Raw genomic sequence first — 19,856 nt, 5'->3', positions numbered from 1 at the left:
CAACCCCCCTCTCCCCGCCCTCAGGTCTACCCTGATGCTGAACCAGGTATCCTGGCGGACATAGCTGGGAGAGACTGACTCCTCCCTGCTCACCCACCCAGGTCTCGGTTATACATGCCACATTGGCTGCCTCATCCTCAATTAAATAATGATCTTACTATGCACCGATCTGGCATTTAGCAGCAGCATCCGGAGGCCTGAGAGTTGGCTGATAGGGCAACCAACAAACCTGCGGTTGTGGAGAGGACCGGAACAAGGCACAGTTATTAACTGCCTGTGCCGTGTTCCCCTTACATGGCAAGTCCTCCTCACAACGCCTTATCTCCCTCTACCCATCACTACACTAATTGGGGGGCCCTCAAATCTCCCCACTTGGCTCTGAGTCCTCTCTCCCAGGCCCATGACTCAAGACCCACAAAAAGCTACACAATCTGCAAAGCGAGAACCACCTCAACGAGCCAGCTTATGTATCCCCTCCAGGGAAGGGACAGGTGGACGATATCAGCAACAGCTGGCTGAGTACCTGGGGGCCTGGTCCTGCAAGGCGTGACCCCCGCAGAGCAGAAGTCCAATACGGAGAAGGTGGTGGTATCCAAGCAGCAGCAAGCAAGCAGGCAGGCAGCAGCAGCAGCAGCAGCAGCAAACGGCTCTCCTTCTCCCCTGGGCGATGGTGGTCCCCTTCCTCCTGCAGGCACTGAGTCTAAATGCTGCTTGGCCCCTTACTGGGTGATTTCTGTGATATGCTTTTTCCAGTCTCCTAGGCTGAATGGGATCTGTGCTGCTTCAATTATGTAGGAAGAAATTAGATACATCATTACGAGGAGCACCCAGAAATTTTGGAATGGTTATTAATGGTGGTGCATGAAGCAGAAAGAGGACTGTCTGACCCTGCAGGAGCAATTAAAAAAAGGTTTTTATATTATGTGAGTACTCAGAGATGTAAAGGTAAAGGTGTCCCCGCACTTGTAGCGTGAGTTGTTTCCGACTCTTAGGGTGATGTCTTGCGACATTTTACTAGGCAGACCGTATATATGGGGTGGGATTGCCAGTTCCTTCCCTGGCCTTTCTTTACCCCCCAGCATATGCCAGGTACTCATTTTACCGACCACAGATGGATGGAAGGCTGAGTGGACCTCGACCCCTTTTACCGGAGATTCGACTTCCTCCTTTCATTGGAATTGAACTCCGGCTGTGAGCAGAGCTTTCAGCTGCGTTACCGCCGCTTACCACTCTGTGCCATGGAGGATCTTCACTCAGAGATGTAGTAATGCATAAAATATCTTTTGAAATAATCTGTAATCAGTAACAGGTTTAAAGATTTAACTAGGACAGGGCCCTGACAAAATCTGATTTTACTAAACTACTGAGATTAGGGCTGGGCTGAATGTGTTAGCTCACCCAAATACCATAGCTTGGCTGGGTTGAAAACCCTCCCAGAGATTGGGAGTGGTAGGCAGACATTCCAGTGGGGGAATCAGACTTTCAGTGGAGAAGAATTAGTTAGCTTACAATTACAAGATGGTCTGAGAGCTTTTAATTTATTTCTAAAAAAAAGTAAAGGTAAAACACTCCAAGCACCTAGTAGTCATGACCTCCGCTACAGGTTTTCAAAATATGGCTGAAAATGGGAATGATTCTGTAAGATGATACAGTGTCATTTTCAGAAGCACTGCTTGGAAAAATGATGGCTGCCTTCATGGCAGGGGGGCTCCATATAATCCTAAGTGAAATGCCCAACAAATTGCCAAAATGTGTATGGAAATGTGGCCATAAAGATGAGTTGTACCTGAGCAGATACTCAAGTACAAGCCCCAAGTTGTCTTCCTAGCTGGATTTGGACCATGTTTATTTCCTTTGGCCCATTCTTTTCCCTATCTCCATTCCATGAGGTCCTTCCCTCTAGTACTGCTTCCCAAATCCTACACTGCCATTCTATTATATTTCCTGACTAAGAGTGCGTTAAATTGTCCTCATTCAAATTCCTTCTCACATTTTGGACTCTTGTTTCCAAATTGGAACTGATGCCCTAGGAGTCCATGTTGTTTTATTTCTGAATGTTGTACACAAAATTGCCAGGTTTTCATATTTTTCAATTCTTCCATGTCTTTCCCTTCTCCTATATTACCTGTGTACACATGTGCATTGCTAAGACATTAGAAAAAAGCAAACTTGTTGTGATTGTAGACAAAGTTGTATCAATATTCATTTTGTCTGGGTACATCTGAAAACACTCCATAAAAATAATCTTGATGTATGAACACATCAAAAATATTTTTATAGTGTTTTGTAACTGTACAGATGAGTAACACAAGGAGAGGGAAATATTTTTTACTGTGAATTGTGTTTTATATTTTATTGTTTATGTGAACTGCCCAAAGAACTTACTTGGATGAGCAGTACACAAATGAAATAAATAAATTAAAATGACCTGAAGGAATTGAAAGTTTCAGCAAGCTGCATGTACTCCAATTCTCCTGTTTATTGTAGAGAGAGTCCTAGTTTAACTGGGATTAGGAAGAGTGGAACACAGCAAAGTAAATTTCCAGAACAATAAGGGAATAGAATGTGGGATTCCTGACAGTGCTGCTGGCAGTTGCTGTGTTGGTTTGTCACTAATCTCTATATGCCTACATTCTTTGCTTCCAGGCCTTGTAAGCATTGCAGATTTTACCTTCTTCCTCCAGTGTGAACTGTTTTGATTACTAGGCACGAAACTATATCTGAGATAAGAGTGGGGATTAGAGTTGTTACAAAGGCACTGATGAGTTTGTCTCTGTAGTTCCTGGAAAAGGAAGGTTTGGGAGGTTGAGGTTCTCTTCCACATAACAGGTACAGGTTCCCCAAACACAGTCAATTACTTTTGCCTCCTTCTCAGCTTTCTTATCATGACTTTTCTGTCCTTCCTAGCAAAGATTTTCAAGGCAAGAAAGCAGACAGACCTACACAGGTTTAGGACATACAGCTCTCTCATTTGATTGTAGATGTATGGTGGAATGCACCCAACAGGCTATAGAAATGTGCCCCTTTCCTCATACATTCTTCTCTGTTCTCATACCTCTTTTCATCAACATTTTCTCTGTTATTAATAAAGTTGTTGAGATTACATGGATGTGTTCTCAGAAGACCACAGCACAGGGTCACAAAGAATCAACTATTTTAGAAAACCAAACTATCCACATCTCATAAGGTAGATTGATGTCAGTAATATCCTGTTATAATAACTGAAACTATGGAGAAAGGGATTAGCTAATTGAAGTGACTAACAGATATATATGTTGTTTTACTGTTCTTACTATGAATAGCACAACAAATAGCCTGTGAATAACATGTTGGTTAAAGGACATAAGGATCTGAAAGAATTAATAAGAATATGTGGGGAATTAAAAGGAAGTTGAGTAATTGGAGGGAAGTAAGATTGAGAGGTCAGGAAATGAAACAGAATGTTGCATAGTCTTTTTAGGGAGCACAGAATAACTTAATATCTGAGCACAAATTTGATGAAAAGATTATAAACTTTCAGTCCTGCAGGAATTAGGTATAATAAACAATTTTCAGTCATTGGAGTTTAACAGCAGAGATTGGCATTGTACATCCAGTGAAATTATATTCATATCTGTGTTATGTGCTGTCCTGGGTGTTTTAGTCACCATGAAATGGAGCATTAGATGCCTCCTATATTAAACACACCCACACACAAAACTGGAGCATTCTCCCACCATGTAGAGATACAAAAGCCATTTGTATTTTTTTTTAAATGCAACATTAGTAATTGCTGCAGGACAATAGTTGCTGACCATGCCATCATTTTGGAATCTTTTCATGATTCTCTCTCATGTATTTTTCATTATTTATTTATTTGTTTCTTTGTTTGTTAAATTTATATCACACCCCTCCTCCCAGTAGGAGCACAGGGCGGCAATATTAAAGACTGTCCATATATTTAACACATATTTAACACAATTTTTTTCTAAAGTGAGAATTAAAAGTTATTTATCAGACCTTTGGTACATGCTTTAAAGAAAACCCACATACTTTTTTTCTTTCTGTTGTTTTTAATCGCCTTTGTATCTTTCTAAACTGTTGACAGTTAATTCCCAACCATTAAAGCTCCAGTCCCTGCAGTTTGTAGCTATATGTCTTACAGCTGTTCCCTTTTATCTATCCAGCTGTCTTTCTGTCACTTTCCTATCTTTCACTCTGCTGGAGGGTCTGCTGGCTGATAGATGTCAAATTGCAATAACTAAGGCATGTAGCTAACAGACAAAATTGAGCTGGTAATAGGGTGCCAGCTCACAGATGGCTGAATGCTCAACCTGTTAAAGAAAAATCCTTGCACCCTTTAAATTAAGTTCAAGTCACCTTTTTCATGCTGTACAGTAAAAAAACAGGAGACATCCAAAGCTTGTGAAAAGGAAAAGGTCTGCTGTCTCCTGGTTGCATGTGGACTAATTACACAGTAATTCACTACCAGTCCTCGTGTATATTTTCTCACTGCTGGAGATGTACATGATGTCTTCAAATTTTTAGTCGTGGGGTTCAGTATGAAATGAAGCCTGGTCATACTGCTGATTTTCCTAAAATGGTTATGTATTTAAAAAAAATTTTTTTTGGTCATTTATATAGAGCAACTTGTAATCCACTAAACTGAACACAACTCACCAACCATGTCCTCCGGCTATAAAGTGTCATGGGCTTCAAACCTGGGACTGGGACCCTGACACTTTTCTCTGCAGCTTGCAGAAGCTACCCGTCTGCCCTCTGTGGTGCTGCAGCATTACCATTGCACAAGATAAGGGGATGGGACTGCAGCTATGCAAGGTACAAGTGACATGAGGGGCCAGTAGGTTTCTAATGGGTCCTATAAAGCTGTCCTGACTCCTCAGTTCAAGCTGCATTTGGACTATCCATCCTCACTCACTTGACTTCTTGCTTAGCTCCAGACCATCAACCCTTCCAGTGATCCTATTTTGTAGTCCCAGACAGGTAGGAAAACCAACATATATGGCTGGTTGTCTCTGTTTGCCTTAGTTGTTCAGGCCTGGGACAGAGTTATGACAATTAGTAGATTTAATGTTAAATGATATTATATTTGATATTATTATGAGAGTGTTGGTGGAATTAAGAACATAAAAAGAGCCTGCTGGATCAGTCAGTGGCCCATCTAGTTCAGCATCCTGTTCTCACAGTGGCCAACCAGATGCCCATGGGAAGCTTGCAAGCAGGACTGTAGCACAAAAGCACCCTCCCCCCCCATGTGCAGTTTCCAGCAACTGGTATTCAGAAGCATATTGTTTACAACTGTGGAGGCAGAACATAGCCATTGTGGCTAGTAGCCTTTGATACCGTTATCCTCCATGAATTTGTCTAATCCTTTTTAAAGCACTCCAAGTTGGTGGCTGTCACTGCCTCTTCTGGGAGCGAGTTCCATCATTAACTATACACTGTGTGAAGAAGTACTTTCTTTTATCTGTCCTGAAACTTTCAGTATTCAGCTTCATTGGATGTCCATGAACTTCTATCATGTCATCTCTTACCCACCCTTTCTCTAAACTTAAAAGCCTCAAATGCTGCAACCTTTCCTCATAGGCTCATAGGGGAGTTCCTCTATGGGAAGGAAAATGCTCTTAACCAGCAAGGCTTGTGTTGTGTTCAGAGTTCATACTGTGGATTTTTTCTAGATAGAATCATAATGATGATGAATAGGTAAATCCCTAGTCCACTCATTTATTTATTTATTTGTTTGTTTATTTGTTATTTGATTTATATCCCGCCCTTCCTCCCAGCAGTGGCCCAGGGCGGCACACTGTTTGGGAAGGAGAAGAAGGAGATTTGAGTGATGACTCTAATCTTTTCACTGTAGTGTTTCTCCCTAGGCCAGTAAAACAAATAATCACCTATACTTTTTTTCCACAGAGAATATCAACAGATAAATTAAATTCAAAACAAATGCACAATGACAGACTTACTTGGGGCAAATTGGAACTTTGGTGGTACCTGAAGGACTGCCTTTTCCCACATGAACTTTCCATATAAGCTGTGCCCGTCCCATCCTTTATTAATTGGATTAAGGGGGCATGTTAAGCATTGCGGTAACATCTTTGCTTGAGTAGCCATGCTGCTTTGTTCCTTGTAGTGATGTTAGATCTTGTAAGCTGTATGTTCAAGTTGTGTGCTAAACTATGGATTAAAGCCCTTGGCAATAATCAAGTCGAGAATTGAGTGTGATTCTATTGGTGGGAACCAGGACAGTGTGAATGTAGGAACTGAATTGGTGACTATTTGCATGTGTGATTTCAATTAGAAAAGCAACTACAATTTCTATTAAGCTCTAATAGACTGTTAATGATTCAAACCTTTTGACAGTTAGTTGCCTGATAGCTCATATAGCTCATCTGCCCCAATCTCAAGATCTAGTCTTATATAGTCTTTGGAAACTGCTTCATACAAGCAAGGGTGTAGTCATCCCAGGTCGAGGAATCTTAGTTTTTGTGGGAAGCAGGGTCCCTCTGTCTCCAGTGACCTTTCCTGCTGATTGAGACCAATCAGAGTCAGACTGAACACTCTTTTCAGTAGCTTACACTCCCTTTTTATGCTGATTGGTTCCTTCTGTTGTGGGAGAAGGTGCATGCGAGAAGGACTGAAGAGTGTGGAGATGACAAGGCAGAGAAAGAAAGCAAGGGAAAGTGGGGAAGGAGGGAGGAAGGAGGGAGGAGGGAAGGAAGGAGGGAAGGAAGGAGGGAAGGAAGGAGGGAAGGAAGGAGGGAAGGAAGGGAGGGAAGGAAGGAGGGAAGGAAGGGAGGAAGGAGGGAGGGAGGGAAGGAAGGGAGGAAGGAAGGAGGGAGGGAAGGGAGGGAGGGAGGAAGGAGGGAGGGAAGGGAGGGAGGGAGGAAGGAAGGAAGAAGGGAGGGAAGGGAGGGAAGGGAGGGAGGAAGGAAGGAGGGAGGGAAGGGAGGGAGGAAGGAAGGAAGGGAGGGAGGGAGGGAAGGAAGGAAGGAAGGAAGGAAGGAAGGAAGGAAGGAAGGAAGGAGGGAGGGGAGTTTGGTCTCTCTCTCTTTCTCTGCTGTACGGTCTCCAGTTTGTATGTTTAACAAGGATCTTATTCTCAACCCAGCAGCAAAAACAAAAGAGGGAAGATGTGTGGTTTTGTTGGAGCCCAAAGCCAGGAGTAATAGGGGGGGAGGGAAAGAAAGAAAAATATGTTTTTTGGGGGGACAAAGTGTGTGTGTGTGAGAGAGAGAGAGATACATCGTAAGGTGAAATGCAATGGATATGCGTAACAGTGTATGTGTGTGGTGCAGCCAACACCAGAGGTTAGGATCAAGAATTTCCATGCTTAAGTTTCCTCCTAAAACTCAAAAGCTCTGTCCAAATGCGGTTACTCTGAGTCTTAGTATGGCAACCAAGAATGGAAACTTAGCAAACGAAGTTCCTTACCTTAGAGCAGCCAATGGCTGAGGCTGATGGGAGTTGTGGTCCAACAACATCTGGAGGCACACCGGTTGAGAAAGGCTGCCTTAGAGCATCTTAGTATATTTTCCCATGTATGTACACAGAGAATGGTAGATCTGACTGAAAGGCAACACATGGAGACTCTGCTTATCGTTATCATGCATCACTAAGAGAAAGTACTCCAAACAAGTAAGAGACTAAAAGCTCATTTTACTGTATAATCTTAGAAGGTTGTATAATCTTAGAAGGAGATGTGGCTGGGGGACGGAACTTGGCTGTGTGAGGGGGCATGGCATCACTATCATGAAGGGACCCTACACTTCTGAATTTCCCATAACACCACTGCATTCAAGTAACAATAAGTAATAATAATAATAATAATAAGTGCCAACAATACTTAAGTCAGCCACTGATGTGACAAATCACAAATATTCTAGTCAACTTTACTCCAGGCAACCTACTTTTTTATTCCAGTTATTTATTAGTCATTTTCAGAGCAAAGCTCTCACAAAGTGACATACAGAAAGAAATAAAATAAAGAGAAAATCAGACAGAGTATGAAGCATTGAGTAGATACAGACACAGAAGATAAACTTTACATCACCCAAATTATTTTAAGGGAAGGCAAAAGTAAAAAGGGTTTTAAGGCTTTCTTGAATGCCAGAAGCAAATGTTACCTGGAATACTAACCTACAGTAAAATTCTGCTTTGCTTTCATTACTATAAACTAGTCATCATATCTATCTACAAAAATTAAATGCTCAGGTAGCAAATTTCTGCATTAGACACATAATTTGCAGTGAATATTATTAGAAATATGTGACTTAATTTGTTCTTTCATTCATTCATTCATAACATTTGTTGACTGCCCAATCCACAAAGTCCTGCACAGTTTACACAGAGTTCAAACAATTACAATATTGTTACAATTACAATTACAAACCCAGGAGCTTGCATGTGCTTACTAAACACAGTCACCCCAATTCCTTGTTACAAATGTTTTTTTGAAACCACCCAGAGTTTTAAACAATCTCTTCTGCTAGTCTGTGTGGGAACAGAAGTCAATAGTTCTGCTAGACATCTGAAGCTAATTGATTTGCATTTGCAGTTGAGGGGTAAAATAAAACACAGAGACATCAGCTTGGATTGAACAAGGGCCACTTTATTTAAATTATAGCAAACAAAAACCCAATTTAAAGTGACCTGCAGAGGGAAACCTAGGTGCAGAAACTGTCTATAAGCAACTAGTTTGCCACACAGCTCTCGGGCGACCAGCCCCTGCTGGGGCAAGGGCAAGCCCATCTGCTTACCCTTTACCCCGGCCACACCTTGCAGGTGAGTAGGGGGGCCTTCCCACGTCATCCCCACCTGGGGCCGTATAGCCCCTGGGTAGATGAGGATAAGTTGGCCCCAGAAGCTGCCCATATCCTGCCCTCAAGCCATAAAGCCCTGAGAAACAGACCTCTGGAACCGCCAATCACCTCCAAAGGTGCCTAAGGGAGCCACCTAGCTGTCCTTATCTATTTCCCTTCCCACACCAGTGCCGTGTGAGGCATGACCTATTGAATACTTCAATTAGCCAAATAAGCCAAATCAGCCTATTGAACACAACACCCCCGAACCCGAGTCCCTCCCAATCCCATAGTGTGGAGCAGGCAAAAAACCTGCCCGCCAACGAGGGTGGGCAGGATAAAAATTCCTACTTGGCCCCGAAGTGACCCCATAGGCACACCATGAAATAGGGAGGGTGGGGTGGGCGTCGTGCAGCAAAAGAGGAAGGTAGGAGGGGCGGCTGGACTGAAATAGTCCTAAGTCTCAGCTCCTCACGCTGCGCATTGCGCTCGCATCACAGGCGCGATGCGCGACGTTGCCCCATTAAAAGATGGAGGCAGTGACTTCACCCCCATCGGCAACCATGCCCCACTCGTCAGCTGCGTGGCAAGCGGGGCATCATTTGTCTGGAGTCGGTCCTTGATCATTTCTTTTGTACCTATTAATTTCAATAATCAAGTCAAACCTCTTCTTGTGTTGATCTTATCCAAAGAGGGCTGTATCTTCTACTTTTTTCTAAATTATGGCAGTGTGCACTCATCATTTCCTTTTCTTTTTAGTGCTTAAAATGTCTTTTTGCTTTATTTAAAGCAGCTATTCATAGTTTAAAGATTACATTGCATTCCTAGAAACTTCTTTATTACATGCACAGTTACGAATTGTATCATATTTTCTTAGGCTGAATTTTTACAAGTAAAATGAGCAGAACATGATGTGAACTATGAAATTGCTAGAACATTACTAGCTATCTGGAATTTGGGGGATTACTTATTTAGCATTTGATAGAAAGCTTCATCTCCCCACTTTTACAATCACTTCGCATGCTTGACTTCTGCATGAACAGTTTATGACAAAGAACATGAAATGCACTATTGTCATTTATTTATTTATTATTTTATTGCATTTATATACCACCTCATAGCTGAAGCTCTCTGAGCAGTTTACAACAATTAAAAACATTAAAAACAAATATACAAATTTAAAACCATACCAAATTAAAACCCATAAAAACTGATAAGCAAGTTAAAAATGTGCTATTTAAATGCTGTTAAAAATGCCTGGGAGAAGAGGAAAGTCTTGACCTGGCACTGAAAACATTACAGTGTTGGCACCAGGCACATCTCATCAGGGAGATCATTCCATAATTTGGGGGGCACCACTGAGAAGGCCCTCTCCCTTGTTGCCAGCCTCCGAGCTTCCCTTGGAGTAGGCACCCGGAGGAGGACCTTTGATGTTGAACGTAGTGTACAGGATTTGATGCCATCAGCATACCAGGAAATTATTGCCAGACGTATAATGATGGTGTGCATTGCAAATTGGACAGAAATTTTATATTCATTTAATTTTAATTCAATCCTTCTAAATTCAGTGGAAATTAAAAATGAAGGGCAGAATTCTTTAAAAATATAGGGGCAAACTAGACATAGTGCCATTCAATTAGCAATTCCATGAATGGCTTTTTAAAAGTAAATTGCAGGCATGTGTTTGGGGGGGGAGGGGGTGTCCAGATATGGATCATGGTATGGGAAGATCAGGAGGCTTTAATCCTTTGCTCCCCACTATAATCCTGATTTTTATCAGGTCTCCTGTGCCTGCTATTTGTGTTGTAAAAAAAGACTCTTTTTGAAGGAACTCAAGGCAGCATACAATAAAACAATGCAACAAGTAATATTAAGCAAAATTATTCAAAAATCTCTAAAAAATATAACTCCAGTAAGTAGAAATGAAACAGACACTAGAAAGAGCCAAGACTGAGACAACAAACCCACCACCACCATATTTAGGAAATTAATTAAATGATAAAATGGAGTTTTCAAGCAGCAGGAGAACGCCAATAAAAGGGGGGATGCAATTGAAACTATTGGTGCAGGGAGTTCTACATTCTGGTTACCACAGCAGAAAACACCCTCTGCCCAGATTAATCTTGGATTCTACTATCATATTTTTGTTTGCCATCATTAGCCTTGCCATTATCAGTCAATGGAACATATTTTCTAATTTATTGACATATGGACATTGATTAATGTGGTTCACATTAATAGACTGTTAGATTTGGCAGTGGGCCCCAGGTTCAAATTTCTCTGCAAATAATAGGGCTCATTGGACCACTAACTCTTAGTGCAGTCTACCTCACAGGACTGTTGTGAGCATAAAATGTAGACCAGTAGTGGATGGTTTGTTGCATTGCTGCTACTTACCAGGAAACTTTGGTTTGTTGCATTGCTGCCACTTACCAGAATGTAAAGGGGGAGGGACAAGGCAGTGGCAAGTTCAGCATGATGCAACCCCCAATCTGGTACTGATGTAGACCAAAATTATAAATGATGTGTAGATAATGCTACAGTCATATAAATGAAATTATATGTAGCTATTACTATATTGTTTTCAGGAATCAGCAAAAACAAAAGCCTGCTACTTTTCTCTTGCCCTCGGCATCATGCCACTGCCATTTTACTCCAAAAATAAACGTTATTGTTCTGTTATTCCTGAAACACCAATCAAATCATAACAATTGTCATTACTAAAAACTGGTGCATCTGGCTGATAGATTAATGTGATTTCTTCTAAGTAAAACCATTACTCAGAGATTTACTCCTGTGTGTTTCTGTTTCAGCTTCAGATATGGCAGCAGAACAGGGGCAGATTCTTGTTATTGCCACAGCTGCTGTTGGAGGATTCACGCTCCTAGTCATTCTCACTCTTTTCTTCCTCATTACTGGAAGGTAACTAACATTGACATTGTTGCTCATATTTGTGCAGAGCAGTATTTATTTGCTATCTTGTTACATTTATACTCCACCTTTTCATAAAAAATGCAGAGTACATCTATGTTTGACATTATTTATTTATTGTCCCAGTGTTGTGCCAGTGTTGGGGAAACTGGACTATTTGGAATGGGAGGGCGGGTTAGGTCTGAATGGTGATTCCGGACAGCTCTGCATCTCTCTTTACCCACTTCACATAATCTGGAAACATTTCTAGCCTTTTTTCTTAGGCTACCAGTGTACCGCTAGACTACTAGTACCTTCTGCAACCCCAAGCTGGCTCTAAGTGCCAGAGCAAAATGATGAGGTGTCCTCTTGTGTTAACTTTAGAGATGTAACATTTTCAACAGTTCTGAAGCCGGGGGGGGGGAACTCTCTCCCTCTCCTTTTTTCCTCCAGTAAATTTGGAATAAAATGGAAATCTATGCACATTTACATTGTTATCAATGTATGATGAAAGGAAACATTTCTTCGGTGGAATCCAACATTGCACAGTTGTTCTGCTTGTGCAAATGGGAATTCACCTTCCTCTGCTCTCCCCTTCTCATTCAAATGAAGTTGAATGGAGCACATGTGACCAGCATTAAGCGCACACATCTTACAATAAATAAGACATCTGAAGGAGCCCACTAGCAAAATCCTTATTTCAGCCTCACAGGAGAAGGAGATGGAAGGGGTGAGCAAATGAGCTTGACGTTTCACTCGTTCTGGGTTATGCTATCTCATATGTTAGTGGTCCAACGCATGTGTCAGGGCATACTCTAGACCTTATTTTTGCTACTGGACATGGGGATAGTGATCTGGATGTGGGGAGTTTTACATCTCTCCCTTTGTCATGGACAGATCACTGCTTGCTGAAGTTTAGACTTTCAGTAGCCTCTTCCCTCTGCAAGGGTGGGGGACCTATTAAATTGGTCTGCCCCCAGAGACTAATGAATCCTGAAGGTTTTCAAAGGGCTCTAGGGGGTTTTCTGGCTGATAGGACTGGCGCTCCTGTTGAAGCCCTGGTTGATCTGTGGAATACGGAGATGACCCGGGCTGTTGACTCCTGTGCGCCCTCTCCTGTGTAGAGCTCATACAGCTCCTTGGTACACTCCAGAGCTGAGACCAATGAAACAAGATAGGAGGCGGCTTGAGCAGAAATGGAGGCGAACTCCCGACGGATGCAATTATGTGCTGGTTAGTGCTTTTACCAAGCTGTATGTAGGAGCGGTGAGGGCGGCAAAAAAACAACATTTTGCTGCCACCATTAAGTCATCTATTTGCCGCCCAGCGGAGCTTTTCAGAGTGGTCCGTGGGCTACTCCATCTAGACCTTCAGGACACGGTAGAATCATCGGTGGCCCGCTGTAATGAGTTTGCTGAGCACTTCCAGCATAAGATCTTATGCATCTGCTGGGACTTAGACTCCCAATTTATAGCAGCTGATCCTCATGAGGTGTCCGGAGCACAGTCTTGTCATGTTTTATTGGATGAGTTTCAGTTGGTTCAGCTCGAGGACGTGGACAAGGTGCTTGGACAGGTACGTGCAACCACTTCGGTACTGGATCCGTGCCCCTCTTGGCTAATAAAAACTAGCAGGGATGGAACAGTTGACTGGGCCAAGGAACTGATAAACGCCTCTTTACGAGAGGGAGTGGTCCCTGGCCGTATGAAAGAGGCGGTGGTGAGACCACTTCTGAAAAAACCTTCCTTGGACCCAGAAAATTTCAACAGCTACAGACCAGTAGCAAATGTTCCATTCCTAGGCAAGGTCTTGGAACGAGTGGTTGCTAGCCAGCTCCAGGCGCTATTGGATGAAACTGATTATCTAGATCCATTTCAATCGGGTTTTAGGCCTGGTTTTGGCACTGAGACGGCCTTGGTCGCCCTATATGATGACCTATGTCAGGAGAGGGACAGAGGGAGTGTAACTCTGTTGATTCTCCTTGATCTCTCAGCGGCTTTTGATACCATCGACCATGGTATCCTTCTGGGGAGGCTCGCAGAGTTGGGAGTTGGAGGTACTGCTTGGCAGTGGTTCCGCTCCTACTTGGCTGGCCGACTCCAGAAGGTAGTGCTTGGGGAACATTGCTCGACACCGTGGGCTCTCCAATGTGGGTTCCGCAGGGGTCGGTCTTGTCTCCCACGCTTTTTAACATCTACATGAAGCCGTTGGGTGCGGTCATCAGGAGTTTTGGAGTGTGTTGTCATCAGTATGCTGATGACACGCAGCTCTACTTCTCCTTTTCATCTTCTTCAGGTGAAGCTATCGATGTGCTGAACCGTTGCCTGGCCGCGACAATGGACTGGATGAGAGCTAACAAACTGAGGCGCAATCCTAACAAGACTGAGATGCTGTTGGTGGATGGTTTCTCTGATCGGATGGTGGATTCATACCCTATCCTGGATGGGGTTACACTCCCCCTAAAGGAGCAGGTTCGTAGCTTGGGAGTCGTTCTGGACTCTTCCCTTTCACTTGAGGCTCAAGTAGCCTCGGTGGCACGGAATGCATTCTACCAACTTCGGTTGGTAGCCCAGTTACGTCCCTATCTGAGTAAGGAGGACCTTACATCAGTAGTACATGCTCTGGTAACCTCGCGTTTGGACTACTGCAATGCGCTCTATGTAGGGCTGCCTTTGAAGACAGTTTGGAAGCTACAGCTAGTGCAAAATGCGGCTGCCAGATTGCTAACAAGGACCAAGCAGTCCGAGCACATAACACCTGTTCTGGCTCGCTTGCACTGGCTACCAATATGCTTCTGGGCCAGATTCAAAGTGTTGGTATTAACCTATAAAGCCTTATACGGCACGGGACCACGATACCTGTTGGAACGCCTCTCCCGATATGAACTGGCCCGTACACTACGTTCTGCTACGAAGGCCCTCCTCCGGGTTCTGACTCATAAAGAGGCCCGGAGGGTGGTGACAAGATCTAGGGCCTTCTCAGTGGTGGCCCCCGAACTGTGGAACAGTCTCCCTGAGGAGGTGCGCCTGGCACCGACACTGTTATCCTTTCAGCACCAGGTTAAAACCTTCCTCTTTTCCAAAGCATTTCAATTTAAATTAACCTGATTTTCATATTTGTTGTATTGATTTTAGATTGTTCTTATTTTATGTTTTTATTGTATTATATTGTGTATTTTATTGTATTCTTTGTGTTCACCGCCCAGAGAGCTATTGCTAGTCGGGCAGTATATAAGTCTAATAAATAATAATAATAATAATAATAATAATAATAAACCATGGTTTAGCATTACATGGGAACCAGCCCACTGAGTGCTACTATTCTCACTTGACATTACTTTCTTTAAATTTGCAGATATGCTGTAATTAATTTTAACAATACTATTTTAAAAAACTACTTTCAAAAGCATTTACACATCATTCTGAAGTAGAGTATTTTGCATAGTTTTTAATTCCCCACCCCCAAAAAATATTTTTCTCCACTAGAAAAATGGGAGGAGCTCCTCTCCCCTCCCTCCCCCCATTTTAAAATGTATTTTCTGGGCTTTCACATATCTAGATAGCCCTGGGAGACTAGCACCTGATCTTGGGTTCTGCTTCTGCTAGAAGTTTCGTTTTATCTTTTCTGGATGTACCTGGCATCGCTCAAATTATTATACCACTTTTTTGAGTAGCCTATTCTGTGTGGCAGATTAAATCCACATGACCAATTGGTGTCACTTTTCATTTTAAATCATTGGTGTTAATATTTAAAAAGCATTGTGACAGATTAAATAAGATTGTATGTAAATAACTTTACTAACAGACATCAAATAAGATAGATAGGATAAATGCAATCATCAAAGCCACAGACCTTTGAAATGATTTTGTGCAGCAAACAAGCTGAAGTCTCAATTCTGAAGTGTCACTTGAGTGCTTCTTACTTTAGTGGAGAGAGAGTCATCTTTGGATTCCTTCTTGTTTCATCACATTTATTGGATAACATCAAGAACACTGGAAACTATTTTAGCTTTTTAATGTATCCGCATTGAATGGATTCTTTCAATTACTGTATATTCTGGTGTATAAGATGACTTTTTAACCCTGGAAAATCTTCTCCAAAGTCGGGGGTCGTCTTATACGCCGGGTGTCGTCTTATACGCCGGGTGTCATCTTATTAGGGTTGCCATATTGCCTGGATAGCCGGGTTTTACCCGGATTCTAAGCATGCCACCCGGCGCCCGGCTAGCCCCTTAGGTGGCCCGGATTCTCAGCTTTCATTTAAAAAAAAAATAAGTTTCTAGGTGGTGCGGTTCTCGATATATATATAAAAACGTCAGCCCCCCCCCGGTTAAATCTTTTTTTAAACTACTGTATAGCACTTCGTAGCTTTAACCCCGCCCGTTCAGGATTTCAGCCAATCAGTGAAGTGTTTGTTTGGAGGCAGTGTCTGCAAAACTTCATTGCGAGGCCAGAAAATGGTGGTTTCCCCTCCTGTTTATCTGAAAATCTCATAAATTGGGTAGGTATATACATTTCAGTTTTCCCCCCTGTTGTGTGTAGGAGTCAGATCCTGGGCAGTGTTTTGAAAACCTTCCCAATAGTTGCTTTTGGGGGTAAAAACAGTGCTAATCCCATATGTCCAGAGTAAATCCTATTGAATTCAGTAGGAATTACTTTTGAGTAGACATGATTATGAATGTGCTGAAAATCAATGGGACTTTGGAGTGAATGTAAAAAAGAATTATGTTTGTGTTCTCTTTCTGCTCCCCCCCCCCAGTCCTATTTTAAAGCAAGTAGGCAGGGCTTACTTAGGTATTGCAGTTTTTATTCTGTAGGAAACTAATACTGATTTTTAAAAAACTAATACTGATTTTTCTGCAATGACCAATTGGTTTGACAATAAACTATTATATGGGCTGTATGTATTTATACATCTGCAGTGTGTGCGTGTGTGTATGGAGTCTTTCCAACAACCCTGTGAGGTAGGGTTGGAAACCAAGGCAGCTCACAACAAGAAATAAAGCCATTTAAAATCCAATAACCATAAAAACAAGTATAAACAGTTGCAAAACAGTGTAAAGTGGCATGATTCGGAATTTTGGGTTGTGTGAATGAAGTTGCTTATCACTTGAGGTTGCATCTCTGTCCCTGTTTGAGTAAGCCCCATTGAATACGCTGGGACTTGCTTCTGAATAAATAAATTTAGGATTGCACTATAAATATCTTTACAGTTTGTGTAAATAATAAATATATTTGATAGTTATGCTTATATAAATATTTCTTCATTTATCATATTTTTGGTTTTTGGTTAGGAATCCTGACTGGTTGTGAGATGCTTAGTTTTTTGCCTTATAGGAATCTTGTTGTGGTTGGTATGGTATTACATTTAGGAAAGTGTTACTGCCTTCTGTATTTTTTTTTCCTATTTGTATTTCACTTATCTTTAACCTCACTCCATTACAGCCATAGAAGCAACAGCAGCATATGCAAGATAATTAACTCCCATTAGTGATAAGAATAAGAATTTATAATTATTATTTCAATTAAAACAAGAGGCTTATCAATACTTTGAAGAGGACCAGATATTTATTTTCTTTCTGAGCCCAGGACTGGGTCTTTCATGATGCCCGGTGTGTGTGTGGGGGGGGGAGCAGGAGAGTAGTCGATAAGACAGACATCCTGGCATTGATAATCAAATTAGCAAGGTATGTGTGGGGTTGTTGTACACTTCCAGGCTCAGTTTCATTTTGAGTATGGAGGTGGAACCTGTGTAGATGTGGTTATCAAAGGGAGAAGAAATTTTGAGTTAAGCAAAGCTCTGCTTTTATAAAACCTAAGAAGCATACAGTACTTTGAATGTCTGAGTGCCTGCACCAGTGGAATACTGGAGGAACTTGTAAAACTTGCTGCAACAGTATTTAGAACTGAGCATGTGGTGTGAAAGACTCCTTTTCCTAACATTTTGGCTTGTTTTTCTCTGATTGTGTATTTTTATTGTTTTTACTATATTTGTAAGCTGTGCTGAGCTCTGTTTTTAACAGCAAAAGGGCAGGATATAAATTCTCTTAATCAATCAATAAATACTCCATAGTGTTGGAAACTAGAGTCTAGGCATTTAATGTTGCTTTTAAAAAAAGATTTCTCACATCTTTCCCCAGTTTTTGGTGGTAATTCCTAGGCACAAAAACAAAACAACTGGACAATCCAAATATTAATATTTATAAGTTTATAAGTGACAGTTTTCCTGCTAAGTACCTGCATGTCATAAGCAGGGGTAGTCTTATATGGCGAGTATATCCCAAACTCTATATTTTAACTGGAAAAGTTGGGGGTCGTCTTATACGCCCAGTCGTCTTATACGCCGGAATATACGGTACATAAGATATGAATTCTTTTCCTGAAGTTACTTAAACATCAGGATAAAGAGACATGGCAAGACAATTCAGAACAAATACTCAATTTATTATAGAATCTCAAACAAATTTCAAAGTGTAAATTTGAGCTGGTATCCTACAGATGTGTTCTTATTCACCATTTAGAATTGCAATTTGATGTAATGTTGAATCACAAGGCTGCTGATGAGCCTATTCATACTGAAGAGTTATAAGGAGATAAGCACCTGCATCTGTATTTAACTGAATTATTATCTGCTAACAGCAAACAGCTCTGCCAAGTTTTGAATGAATAAAAATATTATGGGGGAATTTAAACTTTTGTGTGATAAGTAGAAGAATTCTGTATTGCTATAGGATTTTTCAAGGTTCAGTGAAGCTGTGCAATGAAGTGAAGCTCCTGTGACATCATGGGATGTTAATGAATATTCTTGTAAGGGAAAAAAATGAAGTTTTTAGCAGAAACTGAATGTTCACAGACCATCCAGCTTCTCTAAAGGAAATTAAAGTTTATTTTGGCTGGGAAAAGCCAAAGGGGAAGCTGCTTGAATAGGTAGGAAGGCTGAAAGATGTGTAGGCCCCATCTGTGCTATATATTTAAAGCAGTATTATACAACTTTAAACAGTCATGGCTTCCTCCAAAGAATCCTGGGAACTGCAGTTTGTTAAGGGTGCTGAGAATGCTTAGGAGACCCCTCTTTGCCCCCACACCCAGAAAGGAGACTCGGGACACAGTCATTTGAACGATGTTATATTTAAAATAGAACAACTTTTTGGACAACATGCAGGCCAAATTAATCAAATTATCCACATTCAATCCATCAGGGCAGGTGAAGCCTTGGCTACCTCTGCAGGGGGGGGACTTCGCTCCCTAGCCCCCTGGGCATGTAACCAGCCACTGACTGAAGCTCCCCCACCAAGAATGAGAAGGAAAACCTCACTCCTTGCTAGACCAGCTTTGGGTGTGCACCCAACCTGCACATCCGGGCCCCGCTGTACTGGCGTTCACCCAAATGCACATGCCAGACCACAAGGAGCACCCCCCCAATTCCAACCCTGGCATCAAGCCCAGGTGATTTCTAGAGGGTGCCCTCAAACCCAAAATGCCTAAATATACTGCTTCTTACCCCCCAACCTCGTCACCTGCCCAGACTTCACATAAGGCAAGGCACCACACCCCCATATACAGCCAATTGAATTAAACCCCGCAGTATGGAGTAGGCAAACCAAAGGGGAGGCTAAATACATGTCCCCCCAAAAAATCCTACTCAGCCCCTAAATGGCAACTAGACAAGCCCATAGTGAAAGGATGGGAGGGTGGGTGCCACAAAAAAGCAAAGAGGGTACGTTGGAGGCAGAGCCGGCTTTTAAGCCTTCTCGCCCCCCCCCCAGGAATGGTCAGCTGGCCCCACATGACCTCCCTCCTCTCCTCGGGAAAAACCACTCAAGTCCTCTTTCCAAAGGAGGGGGTGGAGGTAAATGCGCCCCCACGTTTGCGGGAATGTTCTTCCTTGACAGAGCTACAATTTCCAGAATTCCCTGGGAAGAGGGATTAAGCGTGAGACCACTTTGAAAACTGTAGTTCTTTGAGGAGAAGAGGGGCCTCCTAACAACTTCTGCAACAACCCTCACTATAGGATGTTTTGGGGGAAGCCATGACTGCTTAAAGTGGTATAATATTTAAATGCATAGTGCAGATGGGGCCTAAACCTGAGTGAGAACAGTCCTAGAAATTACAAAGCCAAAGTAACAGTGAGCCCAGAGACAAAGAT

General features: G+C 42.2%; 1 protein-coding gene across 1 annotated transcript in view; it reads left to right on the top strand.

Moving 5' to 3' along the window:
* The window catches only part of EPHA6 (EPH receptor A6), a 786,690-nt gene that overhangs the window by 525,838 nt on the left and 240,996 nt on the right, over positions 1-19,856 (top strand). Inside the window, exon 8 of the mRNA XM_061628042.1 lies at positions 11,615-11,723. Within this exon, the coding sequence (XP_061484026.1) occupies positions 11,615-11,723 (109 nt within the window). The remainder of the gene's footprint in view (positions 1-11,614; positions 11,724-19,856) is intronic.

This window comes from Rhineura floridana, chromosome 5 (genome assembly GCF_030035675.1).
Source record: "Rhineura floridana isolate rRhiFlo1 chromosome 5, rRhiFlo1.hap2, whole genome shotgun sequence".
Classification (NCBI taxonomy): Eukaryota; Metazoa; Chordata; class Lepidosauria; order Squamata; family Rhineuridae; genus Rhineura; species Rhineura floridana.
This window is presented reverse-complemented; position numbering and strand designations above follow the sequence as displayed.